This window comes from Ipomoea nil, unplaced genomic scaffold (assembly GCF_001879475.1).
Source record: "Ipomoea nil cultivar Tokyo-kokei standard unplaced genomic scaffold, Asagao_1.1 scaffold0688, whole genome shotgun sequence".
NCBI lineage: Eukaryota > Viridiplantae > Streptophyta > Magnoliopsida > Solanales > Convolvulaceae > Ipomoea > Ipomoea nil.
Window position 1 is genome coordinate 6231404 of NW_017617116.1, and position 24338 is coordinate 6255741.

General features: G+C 39.1%; 5 protein-coding genes across 7 annotated transcripts; 4 read left to right on the forward strand and 1 right to left on the reverse strand.

Moving 5' to 3' along the window:
• Positions 1-768: 768 nt before the first annotated feature.
• LOC109175565 (imidazoleglycerol-phosphate dehydratase) lies at positions 769-3633 on the forward strand. 2 transcript variants are annotated; one of them, XM_019324840.1, is made up of 9 exons: positions 769-1064; positions 1195-1316; positions 1888-1992; positions 2197-2289; positions 2401-2475; positions 2593-2655; positions 2759-2868; positions 3285-3357; positions 3447-3633. In XM_019324840.1, exons 1-8 carry the CDS (start codon positions 839-841, stop codon positions 3310-3312), a joined length of 822 nt encoding a protein of 273 aa, XP_019180385.1. In that variant the 5' UTR covers positions 769-838; the 3' UTR covers positions 3313-3357; positions 3447-3633. The 2 variants fall into 2 exon arrangements, with proteins under 2 accessions (XP_019180385.1, XP_019180384.1); XM_019324839.1 differs by having other exon boundaries at positions 3285-3352.
• Positions 818-23280, forward strand: LOC109175560 (FRIGIDA-like protein 4a). 2 transcript variants are annotated; one of them, XM_019324831.1, is made up of 4 exons: positions 818-833; positions 20477-21419; positions 22066-22241; positions 22593-23280. In XM_019324831.1, exons 2-4 carry the CDS (start codon positions 20504-20506, stop codon positions 23058-23060), a joined length of 1560 nt encoding a protein of 519 aa, XP_019180376.1. In that variant the 5' UTR covers positions 818-833; positions 20477-20503; the 3' UTR covers positions 23061-23280. The 2 variants fall into 2 exon arrangements, with proteins under 2 accessions (XP_019180376.1, XP_019180377.1); XM_019324832.1 differs by lacking the exon at positions 818-833 and having other exon boundaries at positions 20427-21419.
• Positions 3814-6565, reverse strand: LOC109175566 (photosystem II D1 precursor processing protein PSB27-H2, chloroplastic). Its single transcript, XM_019324841.1, has 4 exons — positions 6523-6565; positions 5351-5474; positions 4743-5152; positions 3814-4106 (listed from the first exon to the last, which is right to left on the reverse strand). The coding sequence occupies exons 2-4, from the start codon at positions 5427-5429 to the stop codon at positions 3969-3971; spliced, it is 627 nt and encodes a 208-aa protein (XP_019180386.1). The 5' UTR covers positions 5430-5474; positions 6523-6565; the 3' UTR covers positions 3814-3968.
• LOC109175567 (40S ribosomal protein S18) lies at positions 6678-8371 on the forward strand. Its single transcript, XM_019324842.1, has 4 exons — positions 6678-6753; positions 6934-7094; positions 7494-7682; positions 8047-8371. The coding sequence occupies exons 1-4, from the start codon at positions 6751-6753 to the stop codon at positions 8150-8152; spliced, it is 459 nt and encodes a 152-aa protein (XP_019180387.1). The 5' UTR covers positions 6678-6750; the 3' UTR covers positions 8153-8371.
• On the forward strand, positions 10354-16540 carry LOC109175562. The gene is made up of 3 exons (XM_019324833.1): positions 10354-11454; positions 13698-14008; positions 15789-16540. Exons 1-3 carry the CDS (start codon positions 10508-10510, stop codon positions 16145-16147), a joined length of 1617 nt encoding a protein of 538 aa, XP_019180378.1. The 5' UTR covers positions 10354-10507; the 3' UTR covers positions 16148-16540.
• Positions 23281-24338: the final 1058 nt, after the last annotated feature.

The window sequence follows — 24338 nt, forward strand, 5'->3', positions numbered from 1 at the left end:
ACTAAAGCAACCTAAAGATTCCTTGCATTTATTCCCATGCATTATGTTTTGTGTTACTATAAAATTATATTTTTGTCTAGAAATAGTGATATTGTTAATATGTTATCATTGGGATTGGGGTTAGAGGAAATTTTAATAGGGATATCTATATTGAGGCATCAAACAATGCAATACAAGGTTAAAAAAATCGCTAGACGCCTGGAACCCGCCATGGGGATTACCTAGCACCTGATGTCAGCCCAAAGACCGTCTAGACGTGATTTTTGCAACACTGATGTAACACATACATATCAATGTATTATATCACTGATGTAACACATATATATCAATGTATTATATCATGTTACTAAGGAAACCCTTAGCTGGCTAAAATTGATTTTGCCTTTTCAATTACTTATAATTAATTAATCAACAATTATTTAATTCTAACACATGTTAGTTGAAAACCCAACAATCAATTCATTAAGGAATATTAGGCATGTTTTATGCTTATTGGTTACATTTTTTTTTTTTAAATTTCTCAACACATTTTCAATCGAGTCTGTCACATGTCTTTCGAATGTAGTTTACTTTTCTTGTGTACAGATGTGAGGTTCACACGATACACACCCTTAGATAGTGACTTGAAAATTTGAGCTTACAATTTTTTAGGTCGGAAATAAAAATATAATGGGGATAAAATGGTTATACTATGAAAGATGAGGGGAGAAAATTTCAATTTAAGCTACAAAGGAGAGACAAAACATAAATGCGGTGTCGTATTACTCCCTTCTCCGGTTCTTCCACTTCTAACTCCAATCGGCGCTGAGCCGGCAGCCTCTTCTCTCTTTCTCCACAAATGGAGCATTCTGTTTGTCATCGTCGTCTTCTCAACTCTCCGTCTTCACCATCACTGATCGTCTCTCGTCTCCACCCTACAAAGCTTACTTTCCTGCATCCAACAATTACACAGCGTAAAGTACAACTCATGGCTGCACAACCCCACAGTCTCTCTGCTACTCAAGTGGGACCTCTTCGTGCCTTCGATAATGGCTCCCCGGCAGTGACTTCCGAAACCCAGACCGGTAAAAGCTCTAGCTTAATGGGTTTTCTTTCTTTTTGTAAAAAGATATGTTCTTTGTTTTGCTCTTATGAATATGAATGAATTCTTTATCCGATTGGGAATGTCAGCTATACTTTATTTTGGTGTGATAGGTCGAATTGGAGAGGTGAAGAGAGTGACGAAAGAGACTAATGTATTTGTGAAGATAAACTTGGATGGAACGGGTGTGGCTGAGAACTCTACGGGCATTCCATTTCTTGATCATATGTTGGATGTGAGTCTTTTTTGTTGCGTTTTTGTGCTTTTTCAGGATGAAAGATTTCATCTTTTTTGTTTTTGGGATGTGGGTGCAGCTTTATTCTAGCTCAAAATTGAATTCTACAAAGATTTGATGATTTTGCTTCTCTTTGTGTTTGAGTATTTTGGTTGCTGTTATGTAGGGCTACAATGTAACAAGCATACTAGTTATGGAGTATTAGATATTTGGTTAATTGAGGTTTTGGTCTTATCCCTAATCCTTGAATTTCCATAATGGTTTTTTTTTTTTTTTTTTTTTTTTCTTTCCTTGAGAGGCATATTGCAAAAGAATAGGAAAGACGAAACCTCTATATGGCACATTATTGGAATGACTTGCTTATGTTTACAAGAATCTTAATTGATAGTACTTCAAAAGATTATTGCTTATCGCCCTCCTCTTAGCATTCAATGACTTTGCTTATGATATTTGTTTATTGGGTTTGAGGAAAGGTTTATATACTTATGAATGTTCATCTTTCTAGTTCTATCACTTTTCTGTTTCAAATCCACTGTGATTTTAATTACGGTATGGATTCTTTTGTTTTTAGCAACTTGCATCCCATGGGTTGTTCGATGTGCATGTGAAGGCTACAGGGGACGTTCACATTGATGATCATCACACAAATGAAGATGTTGGCCTTGCCATTGGAACAGTAAGTTCCCAAATCCGTTGCTTTATCGGGATCTATGAAACTTATAGGCACATTTTACTTGCTAGTCAAACAACGAGGGGAATCTTCTCCTCCAAAAGAGTCTCGAGAAATTGCTTCAATACTGAATGTTGACTGCACCACTTGGTTCACTTTGGTCTTCTTTTAATTCTAGTGAATTTGCAACTTTTTTTTCCGTTAATTCAGGCGTTGTTGCAAGCACTTGGCGATAGAAAGGGAATCAATCGGTTTGGTGACTTCTCAGCTCCCCTGGATGAATCGCTGATTCATGTTGCATTGGTACATTAAGAAAGTTATTTGTTCTTAGAAAACTCAGAAGAGCTCGTGATACTTTAATTGGTATCTCTGTTGTAAAAATAATAATTCATGTGCTTTTTTATTTTGATTCAGGATTTATCTGGAAGGCCGCATTTAGGTTTTGATTTACAAATACCGACTCAGAGAGTGGGAACGTATGACACTCAGGTAGCTTTTATGGCTTTTTTTTGCTCATTTGAATCGGAGCTATTTAGTTCCCTCGTTGAGTTTCTATGTTAGATGGATACATAATCGTTTTACTAATTTGGATATGGAATTTACTAGCTGGTGGAACACTTCTTCCAGTCGATGGTCAACACTTCTGGAATGACGCTTCATATACGACAGGTAGAGTTGAATGCATTTGCTTGTCTTCCTTTTGTTGGGTTATTGCATTTCGATTTTACCCGATGTTTATAACGATCCATAAATGTAATCTTATTGGAAGCAGCTTGCCGGAAAAAATTCTCATCACATTATCGAGGCAACCTTCAAGGCGTTTGCACGAGCCCTTAGACAAGCAACTGAGTATGACTTGCGTCGTGGTGGAAGTATACCAAGGTTCTGCACTTCCTCTCCCCCTTGACATAATATCTTTTAAATTGCGGGGATTAATTTTTATAAATGCCCAACTAAATCAATATATACATCTACAGTTTTTATAAATAGCATTTCTCAGATGGCATGTAGTGACTCTCCTATATGGGAGGTCATGAGATCGAGCCTCAGTGGAGGCGGTGTTGACTTTTTGTGCTTCAACAGGTTGAGAAAGTATAGATGAACAGATACTACAATGTAATAGAGTCAGTAGTATTCAAAAAAAATAAAAATAGCATATTTCCTTTTAGATGGTTTTGCTTCGTCTACTATAGCATGAGGATTTGCTTTGAAGATAAACCTTAATTAAAGGAAATATATTGCTGTTACACGACTCTTGTCATTATTGCTTGTTCATTAGTTTTCGATTCATCATGCAGCTCAAAGGGGGTTCTTTCACGTGCCTGAAGTATCGAAATTTGACAAAATGAGGGTGTTACAGTCGGAGGTTTAGTATTACTATTATATATCAAAGTTGTTCTTCCAAATGTCAAATCGATACTCGGGTGTTCTCCTAATCGCAATTTGTTTGTGTTTTGCAGACTTTTGTTCCGCAAACAGACTATGATTCTCTTGCTGATGTATGAACACACTTCATTTCTATGATTTCAACATTTTTTTTTATCAGAACTTGTGAGCACTGTAGAAGTTGTAAGGATTAACATTGTATAAAAGTTACCAAAAGTGTTTTCTAGTTTTTCTCAATAAAGCAATATGTACTTTGAATAATCTTCCATTGCCTGTGGATTTGAGTTTGATAAATTCCATTGCCTGTGGATTTGAGTTTGATAAAGATGCAGTTTTCTATCTTGGAATTGGAGCAAATCTTTGATTATTTTGTATTGGTATTCTTGAGGCTTCAATTCTCTGTGAATTTTACAGTTCCCATGGCTTGAGCCATCACCAATCTGCTCTTTAACAAATGTTAGATAAACTTCATTTTCATTGTTGGAGTCAAAAAGAATCTTCATTACAAAGAATCTTACCACAAAATGGAGTAAAAAAGAATGCCATTCAGTGAGTTGCTTGCATTTCATATACAGTTTCTTGTGCAAAACCTCGTTTTACAGAACCTCTTCTGCTTTGTTCAGATCATCTAGAATCTCGGTTTTGATATCCTCTGGCAGTGGTGCAGATGGGCCGGCCTTCGAGTAAAAGCTGGCCAAGGATCTGATTGCTTTCTCTAGCATCACATATGATTCCTGCAGATACAGCAAACTTCAGATATACGGCACAAGGATCTCATATTCTTACGATCAAGATTCAAACCGCACATAAGACGATGCTAAAGCATTAAGAGCGGTTTAGATGTGTCAAGCGCTAGTAGAATTTCAATATGTTCTTTAGGATCTTATCGTCTTGAGATACAAATGCCTCTCTTTGATTTACGGGAAAGTTGTAACCATCACCCAAAAGGAGCCCGCCTTGTGACCCTAGCCAGCAAAGGACCACAAGGAGGTAAATCAGCCTAGGTTGCTTATAGCTAACCGGATCAAACCAAGAAGGCCAACAAGGAGGCAAACTAGCCTAGGTTGCCCATAGCTAACTGGATCAAACCAAGAAGACCAATAAACAACTCCCAGGAGTATAACTTGAAACCTTGTGGTTACAAAGTCAACTGTCTGACCAACTTGGCTAGGGTAACCCCCAAATGCCTCATTGCCAAAAGTACCTCTTCAATGAAAGGAAAAAGTTATGATCTTTATAACATTTAGTACATATGCAAAAATGGAAGTATATCCACTTAATGAATCTTTATATTGCATTAAACATGTTCTATATCCATGTGTTCTTTCCTACTAGACACCTTATTGTGGATAGAGGAACTATAACTTTACCTCCTTGACGACTGTTTTGTCTCCTCGCCACCCACCCAGATATTCTCGAATGGACTCCTTTGCTGCATCCGCGGTTCTCCTAAACTTGGCTATGTCGTTGGGATCCTCCTTCAGTGATTCACGCAGTGTTTTAACCACTTCTCTCGCTGACTTCAAGTACGCCTTTGGTAACACTTTCCCCGATTTGGTTTTCTCATTTGGATCAAACAAAGACTTTAAGGCCCCAGCAACACCCTCGTCTTTCTCTTCCTGGGCATTTGCTTGATCTCCGGCCCAAGCAGGTAACAATGCAAGTCTGCAATTAACTGTTAAAAATGAAACAAAAGGAATCACACCACACCGTAGGAGAAGTTGGCGACGAGATTGTTCCTCTTCAGAGAGCATAAAATGGCATTTGGATCGTACTTTATCTGTTATAACATGAGAAAAGGCAGTTTGTTAAGTAAAAATAAAAACTTTATGAACAGTTACTAATTCTACATATTATACATTCATGCAGAGCACTGAACTTGAAGCTACATAGAAAGTTGGATGTAAAGCTTTGAATCACGACACCATTCCTTTCACATAAAAACTACAGAACAGCAAAGACGAGGTTCAATACTTACAGTTGGTGACATCTTTACACTTAGCAACAGAACTGAAAACATTTAAGGAGCACATCTTTACAGGTAGGAAGGAAGCCATCCCGATCTCGCCTCATGCCACCCCACAAGCACGGGAGTAACGTACCTAAATACCAAGGCATTAGTTTCCACAAGAACAACAGACCACTTCTTCAACAACATTATTGTTTTGGGTCAGATCACGAGGTGTCCTGAGCAGGCCCTAACTGTAGAGGCACCTTTAAGCCCATACCATACTCAGACTAATCCCCGTTCGCACTAGGCCGGCCCAATTAAGAGGTAAAGTGCTGGTCAAATTGGTTAGGCCCTAACTGTAGAGGCACCTTTAAGCCCATACCATACTCAGACTAATCCCCTTTCGCACTAGGCCGGCCCAATTAAGAGGCAAAGTGCTGGTCAAATTGGTTTTTCAATACGAGAGGGGGTTCGAACTCCCGACCTCTCTTAAGAGAGGAGAGTGCACGGCCACTCACGCCAACCAAGCTGTATACTTGTATAACTATTTAAACAAGATATCTAATAAGTCCGCAAGGGCAGCTCAGTTGGTTCCTGATTGGTAAATTGTGGGCAAGGACGGATTCTAGCTGTATACTTGTATAACTATTTAAACAAGATATCTAATAAGTCCGCAAGGGCAGCTCAGTTGGTTCCTGATTGGTAAATTGTGGGCAAGGACGGATTCTGGCAGCCGCAGTGTGGGAATTACACCCAATATGGTGGGCTCCTTGTGGGCACCAGTTCCTCCCAAATAATGGGCTGCTATCCTGTAGTGCCGGTGCCGGGGCTTTTGTGGGCAAGATATCAGGTCAAGTGGAATACAATCTAAAACTCCATTTGAGTGATATCATGCTCAAAATTTCCCAATTTCTCTACAATTTTTGCAATAAAAGTGCTAATTACATAAGATAATTGAATACATTCCAATGCAAAAACATACAAGCCTCCACTGAATCACAAAATTATCCCTTTGGGCTGCAAGTAAATGGGCAAACAAAGCTACAAAGACAGAATCTTTCCTGTTTAAATTGAGCATAACTAACTAATCTAACCTCAATTACCCAAAATATAAGTGGATTAATAAAGAAAAAAAGATTAATAATAATTCACAAAAATATTGATGAAATAAGAAGAAAGAAGCAAAAAAGCTGACTAACCTGAGCCTCCCAGAGTCCTTCAAACATTTTCAAGAACTGCGTATAATGTTATCTATCCAACTAAAGGATACAAAAGACTTTTATAAAAATGTCGAGGGTAACTTGGTCATTTCACACGTAGGGTTTCTCTCTATTTATACCTATTAAAACCCTTTCTTTCCCTCTTCTCCAGTCACAGCGGCCCTGCAGAAGAGTGAGAGTCGGAGAGGGAAAAAACAAGCCGCAGCCATGGTTAGTAAGCTCCATTTGCAGCTTTGAGTCGATCCTGTCGTGTTTATCTCGCCCTGCGCTTGATTTGTGATTGAATTGTTGATTGCTTTCTCGCCCTGCGCTTGATTTGTGATTGAATTGTTGATTGTTTTCTCGCCCTGCGCTTGATTTGTGAATGAATTGTTGATTGTTTTCTTGCAGAGTTTGGTAGCGAACGAGGATTTCCAGCACATTCTGCGTATCCTGAACACCAACGTCGATGGGAAGCAGAAGATTATGTTCGCTCTCACCTCCATCAAGGGTATCGGCCGCCGATTCGCCAACATCTGCTGCAAAAAAGCTGATATTGACATGAACAAAAGGTCCCAGCTTTCCTTATCAACCAATTTAACAAGTTTATTCTTTTATCGTTTTAATTGAATCGTTTCTTATGTCGCTCTATCTGCAATAAATATATGGCGTTTGATGTTCAAATTCACAAAACTGAATGTATTGAATGAAAATTTGTGTGTTTCAACCTAGTAATGCAATGTAGGTCAGTTTTTTTTAGCATAAAACGACAGGTGTTTCATAAGGCTATAAAGGGTGCTTCAATTCTTGACAACCATTGATACTGTGCTGCTCAAGCTTTCTGTTTTATGTTATTCAATGTTTTCTATATGTTTTTTAATCAAGTTTAAGATGCAGTGGTTCGATAAGGACTTGGGTTGTATCCTTGTTTCCAGTTTCTGAGTGTTGCTTATATGTATGTTCTGCTGCAGGGCTGGTGAACTTTCTTCAGCTGAGATTGACAACTTGATGACTGTTGTTGCGAACCCTCGCCAGTTCAAGGTTCCTGACTGGTTCCTTAACAGGCAGAAGGACTACAAGGATGGCGGCTATTCTCAGGTTGTGTCCAATGCATTGGACATGAAGCTCAGGGATGATCTTGAGCGATTGAAGAAAATTAGGTATGATTTCTTACTATATGTATGCTTCATATTCTATCTTAATGTAAGTATACTTATCATTTTTTGACTAGCTGGTATATTGTTTCCATCTTAGTGTACTTCTATTTGTTCAACTTTATCTGTTTGTTTACCTAAGCTATTGAAATAGCAACCCCCCTCCCAACAAGCACCACCCCTAAAAGTATAATTTTGGAAAAGCAAAGCAGATGTTTCTTCTCAGGTCCCAAATCTGGATCTGAAATTATGTTGTCATGTTGAGATGACAAATAAAATGAATAAAAGAAAATGTGGGGTTATTATCTTTGATTATCAAGGGATATTGGAGAGCCTTTTTGTACTGACTTGTTAATTTTAAAAATGCTAGGAATCACCGTGGTCTTCGTCACTACTGGGGTCTTCGTGTACGTGGACAGCACACTAAGACAACTGGACGTAGGGGAAAGACTGTTGGTGTCTCAAAGAAGCGTTAAGATTGATTACACCTGTGATTTCATGTTTTGTTCTAAATTTTGTTTTCATATACAATGATGTGGTCTTTAGCATGTAGTACATGTTTCTTGAGACTGAGCTTTTTAGGGGTTCAATGAAGGCAGACCTTATGAGCCTTGTCTTTCTGTTTTGCTACATTATTGAATGATTCTTGCGAACTTAATAGATCCTCTTGAGTGTTTTTGGTTTCTTGTGATGAAGCAAATTCTGTTTTATCTTAAATTTGTTGATGTCTTATAATGGAGGGAAGTAGTTCTGATTCTGTAACTGTGTGAATGAATCACAATGTACAGATGTGTTGGGCAGATTGCTCAAAAATGAAAGCTGCATCTGTTCTGGATTCTGGAAAATGGTGTGCAAAGTGCATACTTCATACAATCACTCCTTGTTTGATATCTGTCAAAATTAGGCATCATTGAATCTCTTGCATGCCAATGTTCGAGTATATAGGTTTTAATTCATTTGTAAAGATTGGAACTCAAATGAAGATTTACCATGCAAGAAACACTTGACATAAATCCGGATAGTGTCACCAAAGCTCATAAGTCTTCACCATCCAGCTTTGCCCTTGACACCACCACTAAGTAAGGGAAACATAGACCCAAACATCTGCATGGCTACTAGTGATGGGGATAATTCCCCGGATGTCATGCCCATACGGTGGTCGGTCGTGGGCTCCCAGTGCGGGTTGAACCCAATTTGATCACTGTCGACCTCTTTGGTATGCCTTCTCGATCTCTAATAGGAATGTCAACTGTACCCGCACCCAACGGGGAATCCGATTTCCCGCCCCTATGGGGACGGGGATGGGGATAGAAATAGGGGATCGGGGATGGTGATGGGGGCAATTTTGAATTCCCCGTCGGGGACGGGGATGGGGAGTACTCTCCCCGTCCCGCCCCGTCCCCGATGTATGTATGTATGTATGGGGAGTACAGACACATATGTATTACTTTGTATACAATAAATATAATTTTAGAAGCATTCTTGTCATTGTTTGTCATGCTTATGAAATGCATATTTAAATAACATGTTTAATTGTAAAATATTGAATACTATTTTAAATTAGGGATGAATATATATACGTTATTTATTTAAATGTTTATGAATGTTTAATTTTTAATTTTTTTTTATAACTTATTAATGGGGTGGGGATTCCCCGTCCCCGAATAATCCCCGTGGGGATGGGGATGGGGGGAGTTTTCCATTCCCCGGCAGGGATGGGGACGGGGATGGGGAATGGGAAAAAAGTCGGGGGCGGGGATGTGGGGTATGTCCCCCGCCCCCACCTCGCCCCGTTGACATCCCTAATCTCTAATGCCCACCGGGCTTCGCCAGAGGGTGGATTCGGGAATGATTTCGCGACCTCGGCTGAATTGATTTGCCTTGGTTGGACCGATCATCGAGCGCCTCGTAGCATGGCATAGTGCGCTCAGAAACATCATGACATGCGGCCAAGGCCTGTGCATGGTGTTCACGTGCGCTGCCGACCCAGAATCTGTCTCCCTAGCGATCGCTAGAAATACCACATTTATTGTTGTCAGAGAGAACTTTTTTGGCTATTTCTACCTTATAGCTATTAGCTCGGATACTTCTGACCCACTGTTACATATACTGAGCTATATCCATTAAACCAACAAACAGACTAGGCTTATGATCCGAACTCGAAACCGACTTGTAATCGTACTCATTATACAATACGCACCATATATACCACATCAACCAGTATGCCCCAACAAATAAAAAAAAACATCAAAAAGTCTCATCGGAACACACACAGTCCCTCCACAGAGAGATTACCTATTAGGCCAGACACGGTTATCACACCTAGGGCACAAGGCCGGAGCCCCCTCAGCAATACAATGGGCCAAAGCACAACCAAATAGGCCAGACACGGTTATCACACCTAGGGCACAAGGCCGGAGCCCCCTCAGCAATACAATAGGCCAAAGCACAACCAAAGCACAATAAAATTACAATATCACATCACATCACATTAAGTAATATAGTCAATCAAAAATCAAAATTGAAATATCTTTATTAACCATCGAATAGTCAATTTAGCTTACCATAATCGCCGACAAGCGATAATAGCATAGAGTTTAAATTGTCTTTCTTACTTTTAGCAAGTAGGCATCTAAAATCAGATTTAAGGAGCCTTTATGTGTTATGATGCAATCGATCACGTTAATTCACACCCATCACAAATTTAGCATATTGACCTAATTCAACTATTTTCTTCCCCATTTCAATTCAACATGTATTTCTTATAGATTTTTGCAAATTACATATACATCCCCTGTCGCACCAGATTTTGAAACCCAGAGAGCGGAGTGATGGCAGGAGGCAACCCTTCAAGGCATCCGTCTTCCTCCTCAGCCAATGCCAAGCCACCGCAGTCTTCCAATGCTTCTAACCGGAAGTCTCGCTGGGAATCTCCGGGGAAAAACCGCCCTCCCAAGGACTCCAAACCCTCCGGGTCGGGTTTAGGGGATGGTAAACCTAAACCCTCACCGAAAACCGGGAAGGAAACGGCGCCGTCGACGGCCAATGCAAAAAAACCTCCTACCCCTAAGCCCAGATCCGATTTCCGGTCTCCGAAACCCGCCGACCTGGATACCCGTTCTGCGTTGCCTCCGTTTCCGTTCCAGGACCCTCCACCGCCTCCTACCTACGGATTTCATATGCTCGAGCGCCGGGGCATCGCGCTTGCAGATGGTTCGGTGAGGCCTTACTACGCTTTGCCTCAGAATTATCAGGACTTTCCACCTAGGGATTTTCGCGGGCCGGGGTTAGGATTCGATAGACAGTTTCCAATGAGCCCGGATTTCCGACCCGATTTCCGGGACCGTGAGAACCCGTTGATGTGGAACCGGAATCAGGATTCTTGGAATTCGCTAGGATTAGATGGGCAGGCTAGTGGACCAGGGATGGGGCCGGGTGTGCATGAGAACCCAATGAAGAGAAAGTTTGGGGACGATGCAAGGGAAGTGTATGATGGGTTTGAGAGGCAAAGACAGCAGGTTTTGAAGCATGGAAATATGAGCAACTCACCAGGAACTAGTGGTTTGTATAGGAGAGATGTAGGGGAAATGAGACCTGCCAAGTTTATGAGGACTGCTGAGGCAAATGTAGGTCAGCTTAAGCATCATACTGTTGATCAAAATGCCCTAAAGAAGGCATTTTTGCACCAAATTAAGTTGGTTTATGAAAACACAAATCAGAAAAATCGGTTTTTGGCAGATGGAAAGCAGGGGCGTATTCAGTGTCTCGTCTGTGGCAGGTCTGAAAATAAAGTAGGATTGCCCAATATTTTTGTAGTTATTGTTTGTTTGCTTTTGATTTGTTATGAAGAGGTGCTTGATCTCTCTCCTTTTTTCCCCTCTTGAAGTAGCTTCAGGATAAAGTCATTTTTTTAACATCCAATATGTGAGCTAAATGCACAGTGAGACAGCATCAGTGCTAATTTCATTTTGGTATATTTGTATGCTGTTCCTTTACATTCAATGGCTGCATGCAATAATTTTATTTTCTATATAATATTTCTTAAGTGGGAAGGCTAATAGTAGTTATTATCTAGTCATTTTAAATTGTGATTTTATTTTTTCTGTTTGCTGTCTTGGTTTAGGGCTTCAGCAGCTTTCTATTTGCTTATTTTTTGAAATAGTAGTCTCAATTTGCCAGCTTGCTTTCAGTGGCATCATTGGGCTTGAATAAACTTGTTAAATAAGTGTACATAGTACATACCATGCCTTGTGCATCGTGTGGGACTGTGGGAGTAGTACAAGTTGTGATCTAGTAATACTATGAGAACATGTAACCCCTAGAATTCAGGAGCAGAATCTGTTTTCTTCCACATGCTTGTGGGTTCAAATTTAAAGGTTCGAAGTTGAATTTTCTTTGTATTACTGACTACTGAGTTTGTGATATTGTGTATGTTCCCTAGACTACGATTTCTGAATTTCACATTTTAGTGGAAATGCATAATGCATTACCTTATGTTGTCTTGGATGGGGAAAAATGTGAGCCCCAGAGTTGTTCATTCTCTGATTATGTTGCTTCATAATGGTGAGAATCAAAATCTGAATTTTTTTCAGTATAATAATATAGGATATAGTCCTATAGGCTATAGATTTTGAGTGATTACTAATGAACTAGAGTTGCTCCAAACTGTTTGGGGGCATTGGTGTGGATCCCTGCTTGGAATTTACAAGTGTGGTGCTTTTATTCTTCAAGCCACAAATTTTTGAGCTGCTAATATTGGTGGCTGATTTTTATTTTTTTATTATTTTAGTAAGAACACCTTTGCCTTGCAAGAACATAAATTATGCACTTAAATCACTTTTTCAGTGTTGCTTAGCTTTGTTAAATATTAGTGTATTATATTATAGTTATATATGCAGGAATCTGTCTTTGCTAACAAGTACCCAAGAGTACTCATTATCACTTGTGTTGTTTTTAATTATTTAGTTTTATTATTTAGCATGGTTGAGTCCCCTTTAGTTGGGGACTGGGGTATCTTATGGAATTCAAGAGCTGTCATTGCTCTGTTTGCTTCCTTGAGTTCATTTGGTTGATGTCATTTGATTATGGTTGATTCAATGCTCCCATTCCACTAAAGACAAGGACAGTAATAGAAATTGTTTGAATGGATCCGGGTTTCTGTGTGTATTTATGTTTGATATACATATGTATATATGTCTTTTGCAGGCTTTCACAAGGAAAATTAGTGTTTTTTGCTTGAATTTTTTTATTAGTGCAATAGTGCCTTGTAGGACCTCCCTTCTGGAGTTTCTATTGCAAGATGCTCGAGCTTTTCATTCACATTTTATATGGTGTATCTTCTTTACAATATGTCAATACAGTAGTGGGTCCTTGTTGGGACCTGGTATTTTGTTCCTGTTCAGTATGTAGTATTGTGGTAACCAGCTCTCCATATTTGTTGGGCCTCCCTTCATAAGTTGGGATGGGGAAATACTTGAACTTTTCGTCTTTTCTTTTATCTCTTTTTAATTCTGTGCTCTATACTTCATTTCTTGCAAATACTTGTTGCAACCTGGTATTCTCATTTTATTGAGTGTATGGTAATCAGTTTATGTGTTGCTGTTGAATATTATTTTTCACCGTGCTCCTAGATAATGAAATTTCTTTTTGTGTTTGAATACATTGGAGTATTCTAGTGTGTTCCATTATTGTTGTTGAAGTTCAAGGGAATATTATCTTCCTTTTAGTATTATGCTATATGGACTATATATTTCTTATCTCCCATTTTGGAGTTATGGGTATCATCCTGTGACCTAAAAACAATAATGAAAAGATTTAATTGAAAATGCAGTTATTTTACCACTGGTCAGAGTGCTAACAGTTGATTTTATTTTTTACCATCTTGTTGTAGATTCTAACGATACTGCTATCCAAGCTCCTCTTTTATGTTTATTAGCTAAACTCATTCTACTTCAATTTGCACATGACCTTATCTTTTGAGGTTTCCTGAAGTACTTTCTAATTTTTATGCCTAACATGCAGCTCTTCCCAAGATTTCCCTGATATGCACAGTCTTATTATGCATGCATACAATAATGCTGACTCAAGTAACTCAACTGTAGAACACTTGGGCTTTCAGAAAGCTTTGTGCATTCTGATGGGTTGGAACTATTTGATACCTCCTGATAATTCAAAGTCATACCAGCTGTTATCTGGTGATGAAGCAGCTGCTAACCAGAATGACTTGATTATGTGGCCACCACTGGTTATAATTCATAATACAATGACAGGGAAGCGTGCAGATGGGCGCACAGAGGGTTTGGGGAACAAAGCAATGGATAGTTATCTTAGAGGTATAACACATCTCTGCATTCTTTCTTTTCTTTCCAATTCATCGAGGGGATATACCAGCTTCCAAGATATTGTCCATTTGCCTTGGTCTCTCTTCTAGTTACCTGCTCTCTGTTACTTGTGAACTTTTAGAAAAAATATGTACTGCATATGTGGTGACTGCATTTTTCTAGTTTTATTATTCATTGCCCCCGTATTAAAAGGAAATTCAGAACTATTTTCTCATCATTATTCCTATAATTAATATTCATTTGCATCTGTATGGTCTCATTCAATTGTGTAGCTTCTTATATTCCATGGAGAAGCCTAGTTTCATGCAATATTCAATTATAGAATAGCCATGTTCTCAAGATCTCGACTCTATTTTGTTAATCAATTTTGCCTGTTCTATTTATGCCACTTTGTTCCAGGCTGCTGAATAAGCTTTATCTTGTAGGAAGGAACTGATGTTCTAGTTAAATTATTAGCCCCTATATTATAGTATTCAATAGCTAATTGGTAGTAAAAAGCCTGGATTGATAGATTAAATTGGTGAGCTGTAGTCAAGGGGAAGTGGGTCAAAGGAACAGAGAAAGTTGGATGCCTGATTTTGGAGACTCAGAGGCTGAATTGTAGGAAACTTTGGAACATAAAAGGGTAAGAGGATTGGTCGAAGTTGGAGAGCTAATAATTTTTTTTGTGCATGAAGAGGGATGCGGATGCAATCACATGCAACAATGCAACGTGAAGGAGATAAGACTAGAATTTGATGTTTCCCTACTGTTTTAAAAACCTTTGCACTAATAGCTGACTACTGACTTACTAAGTGCTTATTTGGCCACAATATGACCTCATTAAAGCAGAGGTTTTGTTTTTTTTTTTGTTTTTTTTTTTTTGTTTTTTTTTTTTGTTTTCTTCAAAAGCCTTAACTTTGGAACTGCTTGGAGGGCATTACCCTTTTATCTAGCCTTAAAAGTGTCCACCTTTTTATTGTTTGACCCAGCTTATTTATAGAGGGGTAAAGTTTCTGTGATAGCTTCCCCCTCGTGTAGCTGTCGGCTAGGATCAAGGATTCATCGCTTCTGTTGAATCTGCAAGTGTGCCAAACACAGTTTTCAAGTACCATGATTCTCTTATACAAAGGGTATATACTGCTTTTTATTGGGAGTTTGCTGCTAAGCTATTAGGACTTTGGGCTAGTTGGAATGCATGTTGCATGTGATTACCCATTATCCCCTACAGAACTTCTACAAAGATTCTATTAATTAGCTGAAGTTTGTGCTTTAGTTTCTTGTATCAGTTAGTGTGGGAAGAGAAGGAAACTGTCCTTTTCTTTATTATGTTATATTGTCTTTCAGCTTTGTAAATTCATGTTTGTATCTCTTTCTGTAGTTTGATTAGTGCAAATCTTCATTGTAATTTTGCAAGGGAGAACACCCTTTCTGGTGTTTGTGAGACTTTGATCCAGAGGAGAGCAGGCCTCTAAGAGTTTGCCTGCTTAAAAACTTTCTCAAAATTTTGTCTTGCTCTATTCATTAAACTTGGCCAGAAAATATGTCTAGATCATTTCCCTTCCAACTTTTGGAAGTTCCATATGCTCTTATATACAAATACTAGTTTGTTTATTTAATTTTTCTTTAAAAAAGGAAGAAGGGGAGTGAACTTCAGCTGTGGTGTAATGTACAAGTAGTGGAATGTTTAGTATGAGAGCTACCTTCTTACCATTCGATGATGTTTTCAGTGTCTTACATCTGCAAATTCTTGACTTCTCCTTTTGCCTCATTCTGAAATTTTTGCTTTCAGATATTGGATTTCAAGGGGGCAAGTCAAAATCATTATATTGCAGAGAAGGTCACCTAGGCATTACCCTTGTAAAGTTTGCCAGTGATCAGTCAGGTTTGAAAGAGGCTCTAAGGTTGACAGAATACTTTCTCAAAGACAACTGTGGGAGAAATGGTTGGTCCCGTGTGCAGCCCTTGACTTTAGTGAAGGACGAAGAAAACAATCCAGACCTAGTGAAGGTTGATCAGCGAACAGGCGAGAAAAAGAGAGTGTTCTATGGATATTTGGCAACAGTTTCTGATATGGATAAGGTTGATTTCGAGACTAGGAAGAAGGTTTCTATTGAGAGCATAAGAGAATTCCAGTCATCATCATCGTAATAAAACCATTATGGTAACTTTGCTAGGGTATCTGATTACTTCCATCTTCCTTGTCTAGAAAAGTTTCATCTTTTCGCTTGATGATCCACATTGCCTTTCCCTTTTGGGGCCTGGGTAATGATTTTTCTGTGGCTAAATTATCAGTGTCATGGACAATTGGTACAAGCTTCCTGCTCTCTCTTTATCGTTAATGATCATAGGCTGGAGTTGGTTCTCACTTTAAGCTCTATGAGTTGTTTGTTGCATGAATAGTTAGAAACAGCCAAGGGATGGTAGGGGAGGAGGATTGACAGGTAGGATTATCAATTATGTTTACTTTGATGCTTATTATTTGTGATGATTATCGATTAGTTGATCATGATAGGTGTATACACTATACATCTATGATTGCTCGATTAGTATCTTCTTAGCATACTTAGTTGGCTGCTTAGCTTGAATCACTGCTTTTGTTCTGCCCTTTAAGCCATTCTTTCGTATCTCATTTGTGGATTGATCGAGACACTTTCAGTGCACTAATTGCTTTTTTGCTCTTCGTTTACCGTTGCTGATCATAATCCTTCTTCACATTTTGGAAATCTCAAAGATGAAAACTGGGATTACCTTGTGCATAAGTTTATGGCCTTGTTTTTGCTAATGTTTAGGAACATTTGGGTTGTCAGGTGCATCTATCTTACCATATCTATGCAGGTTTTATGTTTTGGAGGAGAATACTTTGATTTGAATATTGCATGCATAGATAGTAATACAATCATTACTCCCACAAATAGGAATAAACAAAAATTCTAATTAATGTCAATAATTATAATAATCTTAGGATTTGTTTAAAGCTAGCTTATCTCCTCTTTCATGTGATTCAAAGATTCCTCCATGGATAATATAAAATGGAGGGAGAGATTACAGATGCGCATGCTTAGCCATGTACAGGTGTGTATGTTTCTTTATCTGCACAACTTGCTTTTATAGACTGAAACTTTTTTTTTTTTCCTAATATATGCATACACCAAAGTAATGCATATATTATTGGGGGTATTTGATAAATAGTTGTTAGCTGATTGGTTAGTGAGTTTGACTAGTTGATAGCATTAGTTGATTACAGAAAGATGTTTGGTGAATTAGTTGTTAGTTGATAGTTGATTACATGCAAAATGACTTTCTCAAAAAAGCTGATCGAAAAAATTGCTTTGAGCAGCTTTTTGAATTTTAGCATTTTGGAACAATAAGTTACAAAAAACTAATTAATCAAACACTGTATTGATTGTTTAATCAAGTCAAAGAGTTAATAGTTGTTAAATAAGTCAACATTCATTGATAAGCTAACTATGTTACCAAACATGGTTTATATGTATTTGAAAGACAATGTGCAAATTTGATTAGTATAGCATGCAAACTTGATTAATATAGCGTGCTTTACATTAGGTGAAAAACTATTGGTATATCACCTATAGCATAATAGCATAATTTGTATGCTTTCCGTACATGTATGTATGTGTATGCATGTATTATATGTTAAATATGCGTATAGATAAAATGATGTTTTCGAAAATAGACTTATAAAATACATCTATTATTTAAAATGTTATGTTATTATATTCTTGACCTATTTCAAGAACCAAACAAATTGCTTAGAGTAAATATTTTCTAATCATGTTAGAATTTTCCTCTAAAATATAATTATCGGGATGTTTTTCTTACATCATTTAATATTTCTATTATTGTGAGACTAATATGAATTATTTCACTCAAAGAGTTTGGGTGTACCAAGTTGGATGAGAAGATTAAAGTAGTGAAATTTGAAAAGATAAAAACAAAAAATGGTGGCATTGTCTTTGAGGAAATGTCTTTTATACTTTATCTGAGTGTAAGCATGTGAGGTGAGGGCAGGCTACCCACTTTCCCTGCCATTCCTGCTCCGGTTTCCGGGATAAAAAAAATAAACCTTTATTCCCTCCCTCCCTCCATTCCTATCATCACCACACTCAAATCCCATTCCCTCCCTCTCAACCCTCCCATAAAAGGTAATCATTATTATTTTTGAATGCTACTTACTCTGTTACATTGCAGTATCTGTTTAAACATATTTTTTCAACCTAATAAAGCACATAGAGTCAACAATGTCTCTACTGAGGCTCAATTTCATGACTTCCCACATGGGAGAGGTCATTACGTGCCATCTGAGCACAAGGTACTTGGCAGGAAATCATTATTTTGTTTACCTTTAATTAATTACCGTTCTTTGCCAATGACTTCTGGATCTAACATGACGTTTAGTTGGAAGGAAGGAATTAGGGGAAAATAAATTGTAATTCGGTAGAAAAAGAGCAAAAAAATAAAAATAAAAATAAGGTCGGATGAAATAATGGGGAGTATCCATGAATTGCAATTCAACAAAAACGAGTGAATTGTAATTCCAATCAAACATTGTAATTAAGATAACCAAAGAATTGTGGTGGAATTACAATGCAATTCATGTCTACTAAACAACCCAATAGTTAGATTGAATAACTTCTTGATCTAATAGTCGGATCACGGGTTTAGGGTTATGACTTTGTGTGTGGTGCATTGGTATTTTTATTTTTTTTAAACAAGGGTATTTAGTTCCTACTTGTTTAAAGGTATTATAATAGTTAGATCAAATGACTTCTTGATCTAATAGTTAAACCGAATGCTTGTGGTTTCGGGTTTAGGTTTGTGACTTTGTGTGTGGTGCGTTATTATTTGTTTTAAATGAGGATATTTAGTTTTTGTTTTATTTAAAGAAATAGTAATAGTTAAATTGAATGACTTCTTGATCTTAATAATAATAATAATAATTTCTTCAAAATAATAATAATAATAATAATAATAATAATAAAGAAATAGAACCATGGGAAATAGCTTTAAAAGGAAATATCTTTAAGTGTGGTTGTAGAGGGTATGATGTACAGCTGCTCATGAGATGAAAGCTTTGAACAAAGCTGACACAACCCACGCCACCCCTATCCTTTCTCAGAGTGCCATCCACTGTTCAATAATATTCTCCTTTTTTTTCCTATTAATTTTTTATATATAAAAATAAAAAAATCTAGATAAAAAATAAAATGTCAAGATAATTAAAAATAATCATATAATTATTAAAAATAAGTCAACTTTTTATGGTACTATAATGGCCTGTTTGGTTGGGTGTAATTTGGCTGTAGTTGAATTGCAATTCAGTGGAAGCCATAATTACGCCGTTTGGTTGGAGGGAATTGCAATTCCACAGAATTGCAATTCCCTCATTTTGCTGAATTGCAATTCATGGGCACCCCCCTATGAATTGCAATTCGGTGGTTGTGGGAAAAGGAAAAAGAGATGAAATGACAAAAGTACCCTTAATTATTACTACTATTATTATTACACAAGGACATTTTAATCTTTATATCACTTTTTTTTTATTCCCTACCCAATAATTCTATTCATCCCTACCAAACAATGTAATTTGAATTCATATTTTATTCTCACCTTATTCTTTTCCCACCGAATTGCAATTACCCTAATTCCTTACTCCCAACCAAATGCCCTGTAAGTATTTTTTTGGAGTAGCAATTAAATGGTTCGTTATGTCTTTCTTAACTAAAAGACTAAGCTTGTAATTAAATCGTTTGAGGGGTTATGTAATAGTCTACAAATGAAATAAATCATATGAAGTATTATAAATATTTTGTTGGACGAGCTTAATTAAAAAGATATTAGCAAGAATTGGGCAATATGGCTAACACGAGTTTAACTCACTGGTTCAGTATGCAATATTTGAGAGAAGAGATCAAGATTCAAAACTCAGTAGCGACAGTGTGGGAATTATGCCCAAAGTGGACAGATTCTTGAGCCATTGAGTCACCGTGAGCCATCGCGATTTACATTCTCCCAAATGCTTTGTCGAGCCGAGGTGTATGGAGTCTTTGGAGTTAGGGATTCAACATTTTAAGAAAAGAATTAGACAATCCGAAAAAAAAAAAAAATGCTCTATTTACTAAACTACCCTTTTGGGACAACACATTTATTAAAGAAGTTAAATTGAGTTGTGTGTCCGTACATGGTGATTTAAATGACATTCACAATCCTTAACTTAAGCTAAAGCTAAAGCCCACAGACAGCGGCGCACATTAGCAACTGCAGGGAAGCCCTCTTTCTACGCAGACACGACTGCACGTGGTGGCCCGCCATTCGTCCACGTACCGCCTTCGTCGCTTTATCGCCGCCAGCCCCACCACTCAACCAAACTTCCTCAACTCGCCTCCTCAGTCCTCCTCCTCCTCACACCTCCTTTCTCTCAACATAATCTTTTTCTCCCTTCTTTCATTTCTAGGGTTTCCTCTTTCTCTCTCTAAAACTCCGAAAATGGGTTCGATCGCCGATCCCGGCGAGGTGACTCAGGCGTCGGCGCCGCCGGCGCCGCCGCCGACGAGCTTCGACGAGTTCCAGCGCCAGACTTCTCTGATGACCAGCTGCACTCTCCTCTGGAAGGAGCTTTCTGATCATTTCACTTCTCTGGAACAGGATCTTTTGAGGAAGTCTGAAGCCCTCAAGGCCAAGCTGCAAACCCTAGACACCCAGACCAAGCAGTCCCTTGAGGTGCTGGAGAAGCGCGAGACGTCTATTGCCGCCTCCATCTCCATTACTCTCAAGAAAGTCGACGAGAGCAAGAGGGCTGCGCTCGTGGAATTCGGGAACGCCGGGGGTTCGGAGGAGCCGGAGGTTGATAATTCCGCGGGTTTGCTGTTAAAGCTGAGGTCTTTTTGTGTCCAGATGGATTCCAGAAGCTTCTGGAGCTTCGTGATTGTTCGGAAGAAGGAGCTGGAGTCTTTGAGGTCCGAAATCCGGAAAGCCCTAGGAGACTGTGTGGACCCCCCCAAGTTCGTTATGGAGGCGATTTCTGAGGTGTTCCCGGTGGACAAGAGGGAGCTGAAGAGCGAGAGGAGCAATGATTTGGGGTGGGCTTGTGTTCTGCTTCTGGAATCGCTGATTCCTGTGATGATGGATCCGGTGCTGGGCAGCGAGAGGATGCTGGTGACGCCGGCCATGAGGGAGAGGGCGAATGAGATCGCCGAGACATGGAAGAAGAGCTTGGATGAAAGGGGAGGGATCGAGAATGTTAAAACCCCTGATGTGCATACTTTCTTGCAACATTTGGTGACTTTTGGGGTTGTTAAGGAGGAGGATGTTGATTTGTACAGAAAGCTTGTGGTCGGGTCTGCTTGGCGGAAACATATGCCTAAGCTTGCACTGTCTCTCGGCCTTGGAGATAAAATGCCTGGTAAGCTTTTGAATCTTGTCTCTTTTATACTCAGCTCCAATTTGGGTCATTTTTTCTTGTGTTTTTCTTGTCTAAATGTGATAAAGTTCAAGTTTTTAGCTTGTAATTTGAGGCCTTCTGGGTAGAGTTTGGATTTTCTGGAACTCTAGTGAGCTCAAGACTGGGTTTTTACTTGTCTAAATGTGATAAAGTTCAAGTTTTTAGCTTTTAATTTGAGGCCTTCTGGGTAGAGTTTGGATTTTCTGGAATTCTAGTGGCAAGCTTGGGTTTTTACCCTAAACCCTCTGAAAAATGTATGGTGTGTACATTTTGATTTTGATAGAAGGCTAACACAAAGATGTTAAACATCATTTTCTTTTCCAAATCCCACACCTTATTCCATTGTTTCCCTTTTCAGTTTGGCTCTTATGTCTTGTTATGTAGTTATCTATGTGGTTCTGAGGAAGTGTTGCCTGCAAAGTCTATTGGTTTTGGGAGAACTTCTGCACTGGGGTTAAGAAATATCAGCCATAGTTTATAGTTTTAGATGTGAAATTGTTATTCACTGCGAGTTGTTGGAATGCTTGAGCAATCGACTATATAGGTGTTTTGCTATTTATATATCTGAACGAATCTCTTTTGGTGAATCTGTCCCTTTCTTTTGCAGAGCTGATTGAAGAGTTAATTAGCAGAGGACAACAAGTAGATGCTGTACATTTCACTTATGAAGTCGGCCTCATTAACAAATTTCCTCCCGTTCCTCTTCTGAAAGCTTTTCTGAAGGATGCGAAGAAGGCTGCTACTGCAATTCTAGAGGATCCTAACAATTCTGGCCGAGCTGCGGTATCTTCCAATTTCTATGCTTATGTTGTTTTCTTGTCTGTCTCTGCAGCTAATTTATATTAATGGTTGAGATTATCATGGAATTTCTTCTAATTTTCTCCCATCATTTTAGATAGACCGTATTTACTTCTTTGCTTTCGCTCATCTGGCTGTCTCTGATGTTGAGCATATAACCATTAATGTGCAATCCAACTATCAGCTTAAGCTTTTAGTTGAGATGGACCACATGCTTCAATTTGGTATCAGAGCCAGACCAAAGGTCATGGGTTCTCTACGTCTACAGATGATTCTCGGTGGTGTTCTACAATTCAGTTCTCTAATATAGTTTGTTGTTTTTGGCGTTAAAAACAGCATCTTGCTGCGAAGAAGGAGCTCTCAGCAATCCGGGCTGTCCTAAAGTGCATTGAAGAATACAAGCTCGAAGCTGAATTCCCGCCAGAGCACCTCAAGAAGCGTCTCGACCAGTTGGAGAAGACCAAGAGCGAGAAAAAGAAGCCGGCTGCTGCTGCCGCCCCGGCTGCGAAGCGTACACGTGTCAGTAACGGTGGTCCCATGCCTCCCGCCAAGGCAGGCCGCTCAACCAACGCCTACGTCTCTTCTTTCCCAGCAGCCGCCCCTACGTTTGTGAGGTCGCCCTCGCACACCCAGTACCCTACTGGACTCCCAGCTTACCCTGCATCGCCAATATACACCCATGGAAGCATGAGTCCCCAGTATGTTTACTCGCCCGAAGCCGCTCCTTACCCGGGCAGCCCCTACTCCCCATATGGAAGCTATGGCAATGCAATGGCACCGGCTTACCAGCAAGCTTACTACTGATATAACTAATGACTACTGGCTCAAGAAATATGGTGACAACTGATAATCATGACTCAATCTGAATTTCTCTAAAGTGATATGTAATCACTAATCTAAATGGTAGCTTTATCTGTGTGTTAATCCTTAATTTCGACCTTTATCCTGCTTCTTGCTTTGCAGCAGCAGGGCTGTACTTCTGATGTTGATTAAACTTATAGTATTAGGTGTTTGTGAAAATTAATTTAGATATATATATGCTTATTAACAAATGGCTTTAGGCAGTTTAAACTTTAGCTCTGCTAGTTCTAGCTCCACAGACAACAGTTCTTCCTCAATCAATCTGGTATGTTCCTAAGGTCTTAATCTGATCTTGGATAATCTGCAGTGATGGAAGACAATTTGTGAATTGTGAATTTGTGATGGATAACCAAACAGAACGGGACCGTTAGTAAGCGGACTGTTAATGCAATTGTAGTGTTATGGACCGTTAATAAGCGGACTGTTAATGCAATAGTAAGCGGACCGTTAGTAAGACTGTTCGTAATTCGTAAACATACCGTTAATGCAATTGTAGGGTTGTGGACCATTAGTAAGCAGGTTGTTAATGTTGATGGTTTGTAAACAGATGGTTAATGCAATTGTAGTGTTAGAGGATTGTATGCGTGTGTGAGCTCCTCCGAGTAAGAATTAATCTGAATTAGTTTTAGTGGTTGATAGGGATATACACTCCCTAGTTGTAGCTGTGCGCTCGGTATCGGTCGGTGGCATCATCCCGGCCGCCTGGACCACGAAAACCAATCGGTATCGACTGATCAGGCAGTTTCCCGACTGACCTCTTCCAGATCGATTGAGCCGCGATTGGCCCTAACGTGGACAGATTTGGGACCTGCGCCCGATCGTTGCGGCTAGCGGGTCTTCGATCCCGGACACCCGGGATCACACCCGGGATCACCTGTATAGCATCGCCGCGTGGCGAGATAATACCGGACCTCGGTAACGACCGGTGCATGCTTGCCATGTGCTGAGCATGCTGGATCCCCGGAGCGTGTCTCCTCCTCCTATAAATAGGGCAGTTATTGCTATTGGAAAGAGACTTTTGACATTTAATTGAACTGGAGCCTCTTGACCCACTGTTGGGAACCCCGAGCTTCAGTATTCAGTGTTACCCGCGGGCCACTCTATGTATACCCCGAGCTTCAGTATTCAGTGTTACCCGCGAGCCACTCTACGTATACCCCTATTTACCGCATCAATGGTAAAGATACTGGACGTGGGGATGCAATTGTAAAGTCAAAAAGT

Coding starts and splice junctions, on each gene's coding strand:
- LOC109175565 (XM_019324840.1), top strand. CDS start 839: ATGGAGCATTCTGTTTGTCATCGTCGTCTTCTCAACTCTCCGTCTTCA. Junction 1,065..1,194: donor GACTTCCGAAACCCAGACCG/GTAAAAGCTCTA, acceptor TTGGTGTGATAG/GTCGAATTGGAGAGGTGAAG. Junction 2,656..2,758: donor TGACGCTTCATATACGACAG/GTAGAGTTGAAT, acceptor TATTGGAAGCAG/CTTGCCGGAAAAAATTCTCA.
- LOC109175567 (XM_019324842.1), top strand. Junction 7,095..7,493: donor GATATTGACATGAACAAAAG/GTCCCAGCTTTC, acceptor GTTCTGCTGCAG/GGCTGGTGAACTTTCTTCAG. Junction 7,683..8,046: donor GAGCGATTGAAGAAAATTAG/GTATGATTTCTT, acceptor TAAAAATGCTAG/GAATCACCGTGGTCTTCGTC.
- LOC109175560 (XM_019324831.1), top strand. CDS start 20,504: ATGGGTTCGATCGCCGATCCCGGCGAGGTGACTCAGGCGTCGGCGCCG. Junction 21,420..22,065: donor CCTTGGAGATAAAATGCCTG/GTAAGCTTTTGA, acceptor TTTCTTTTGCAG/AGCTGATTGAAGAGTTAATT. Junction 22,242..22,592: donor ACAATTCTGGCCGAGCTGCG/GTATCTTCCAAT, acceptor CGTTAAAAACAG/CATCTTGCTGCGAAGAAGGA.
- LOC109175566 (XM_019324841.1), bottom strand. CDS start 5,429: ATGGCTTCCTTCCTACCTGTAAAGATGTGCTCCTTAAATGTTTTCAGT. Junction 5,153..5,350: donor GTGTAAAGATGTCACCAACT/GTAAGTATTGAA, acceptor ATGTTATAACAG/ATAAAGTACGATCCAAATGC. Junction 4,107..4,742: donor ACAAAACAGTCGTCAAGGAG/GTAAAGTTATAG, acceptor CTGTATCTGCAG/GAATCATATGTGATGCTAGA.
- LOC109175562 (XM_019324833.1), top strand. CDS start 10,508: ATGGCAGGAGGCAACCCTTCAAGGCATCCGTCTTCCTCCTCAGCCAAT. Junction 11,455..13,697: donor CAGTGTCTCGTCTGTGGCAG/GTCTGAAAATAA, acceptor CCTAACATGCAG/CTCTTCCCAAGATTTCCCTG. Junction 14,009..15,788: donor AATGGATAGTTATCTTAGAG/GTATAACACATC, acceptor TTTTGCTTTCAG/ATATTGGATTTCAAGGGGGC.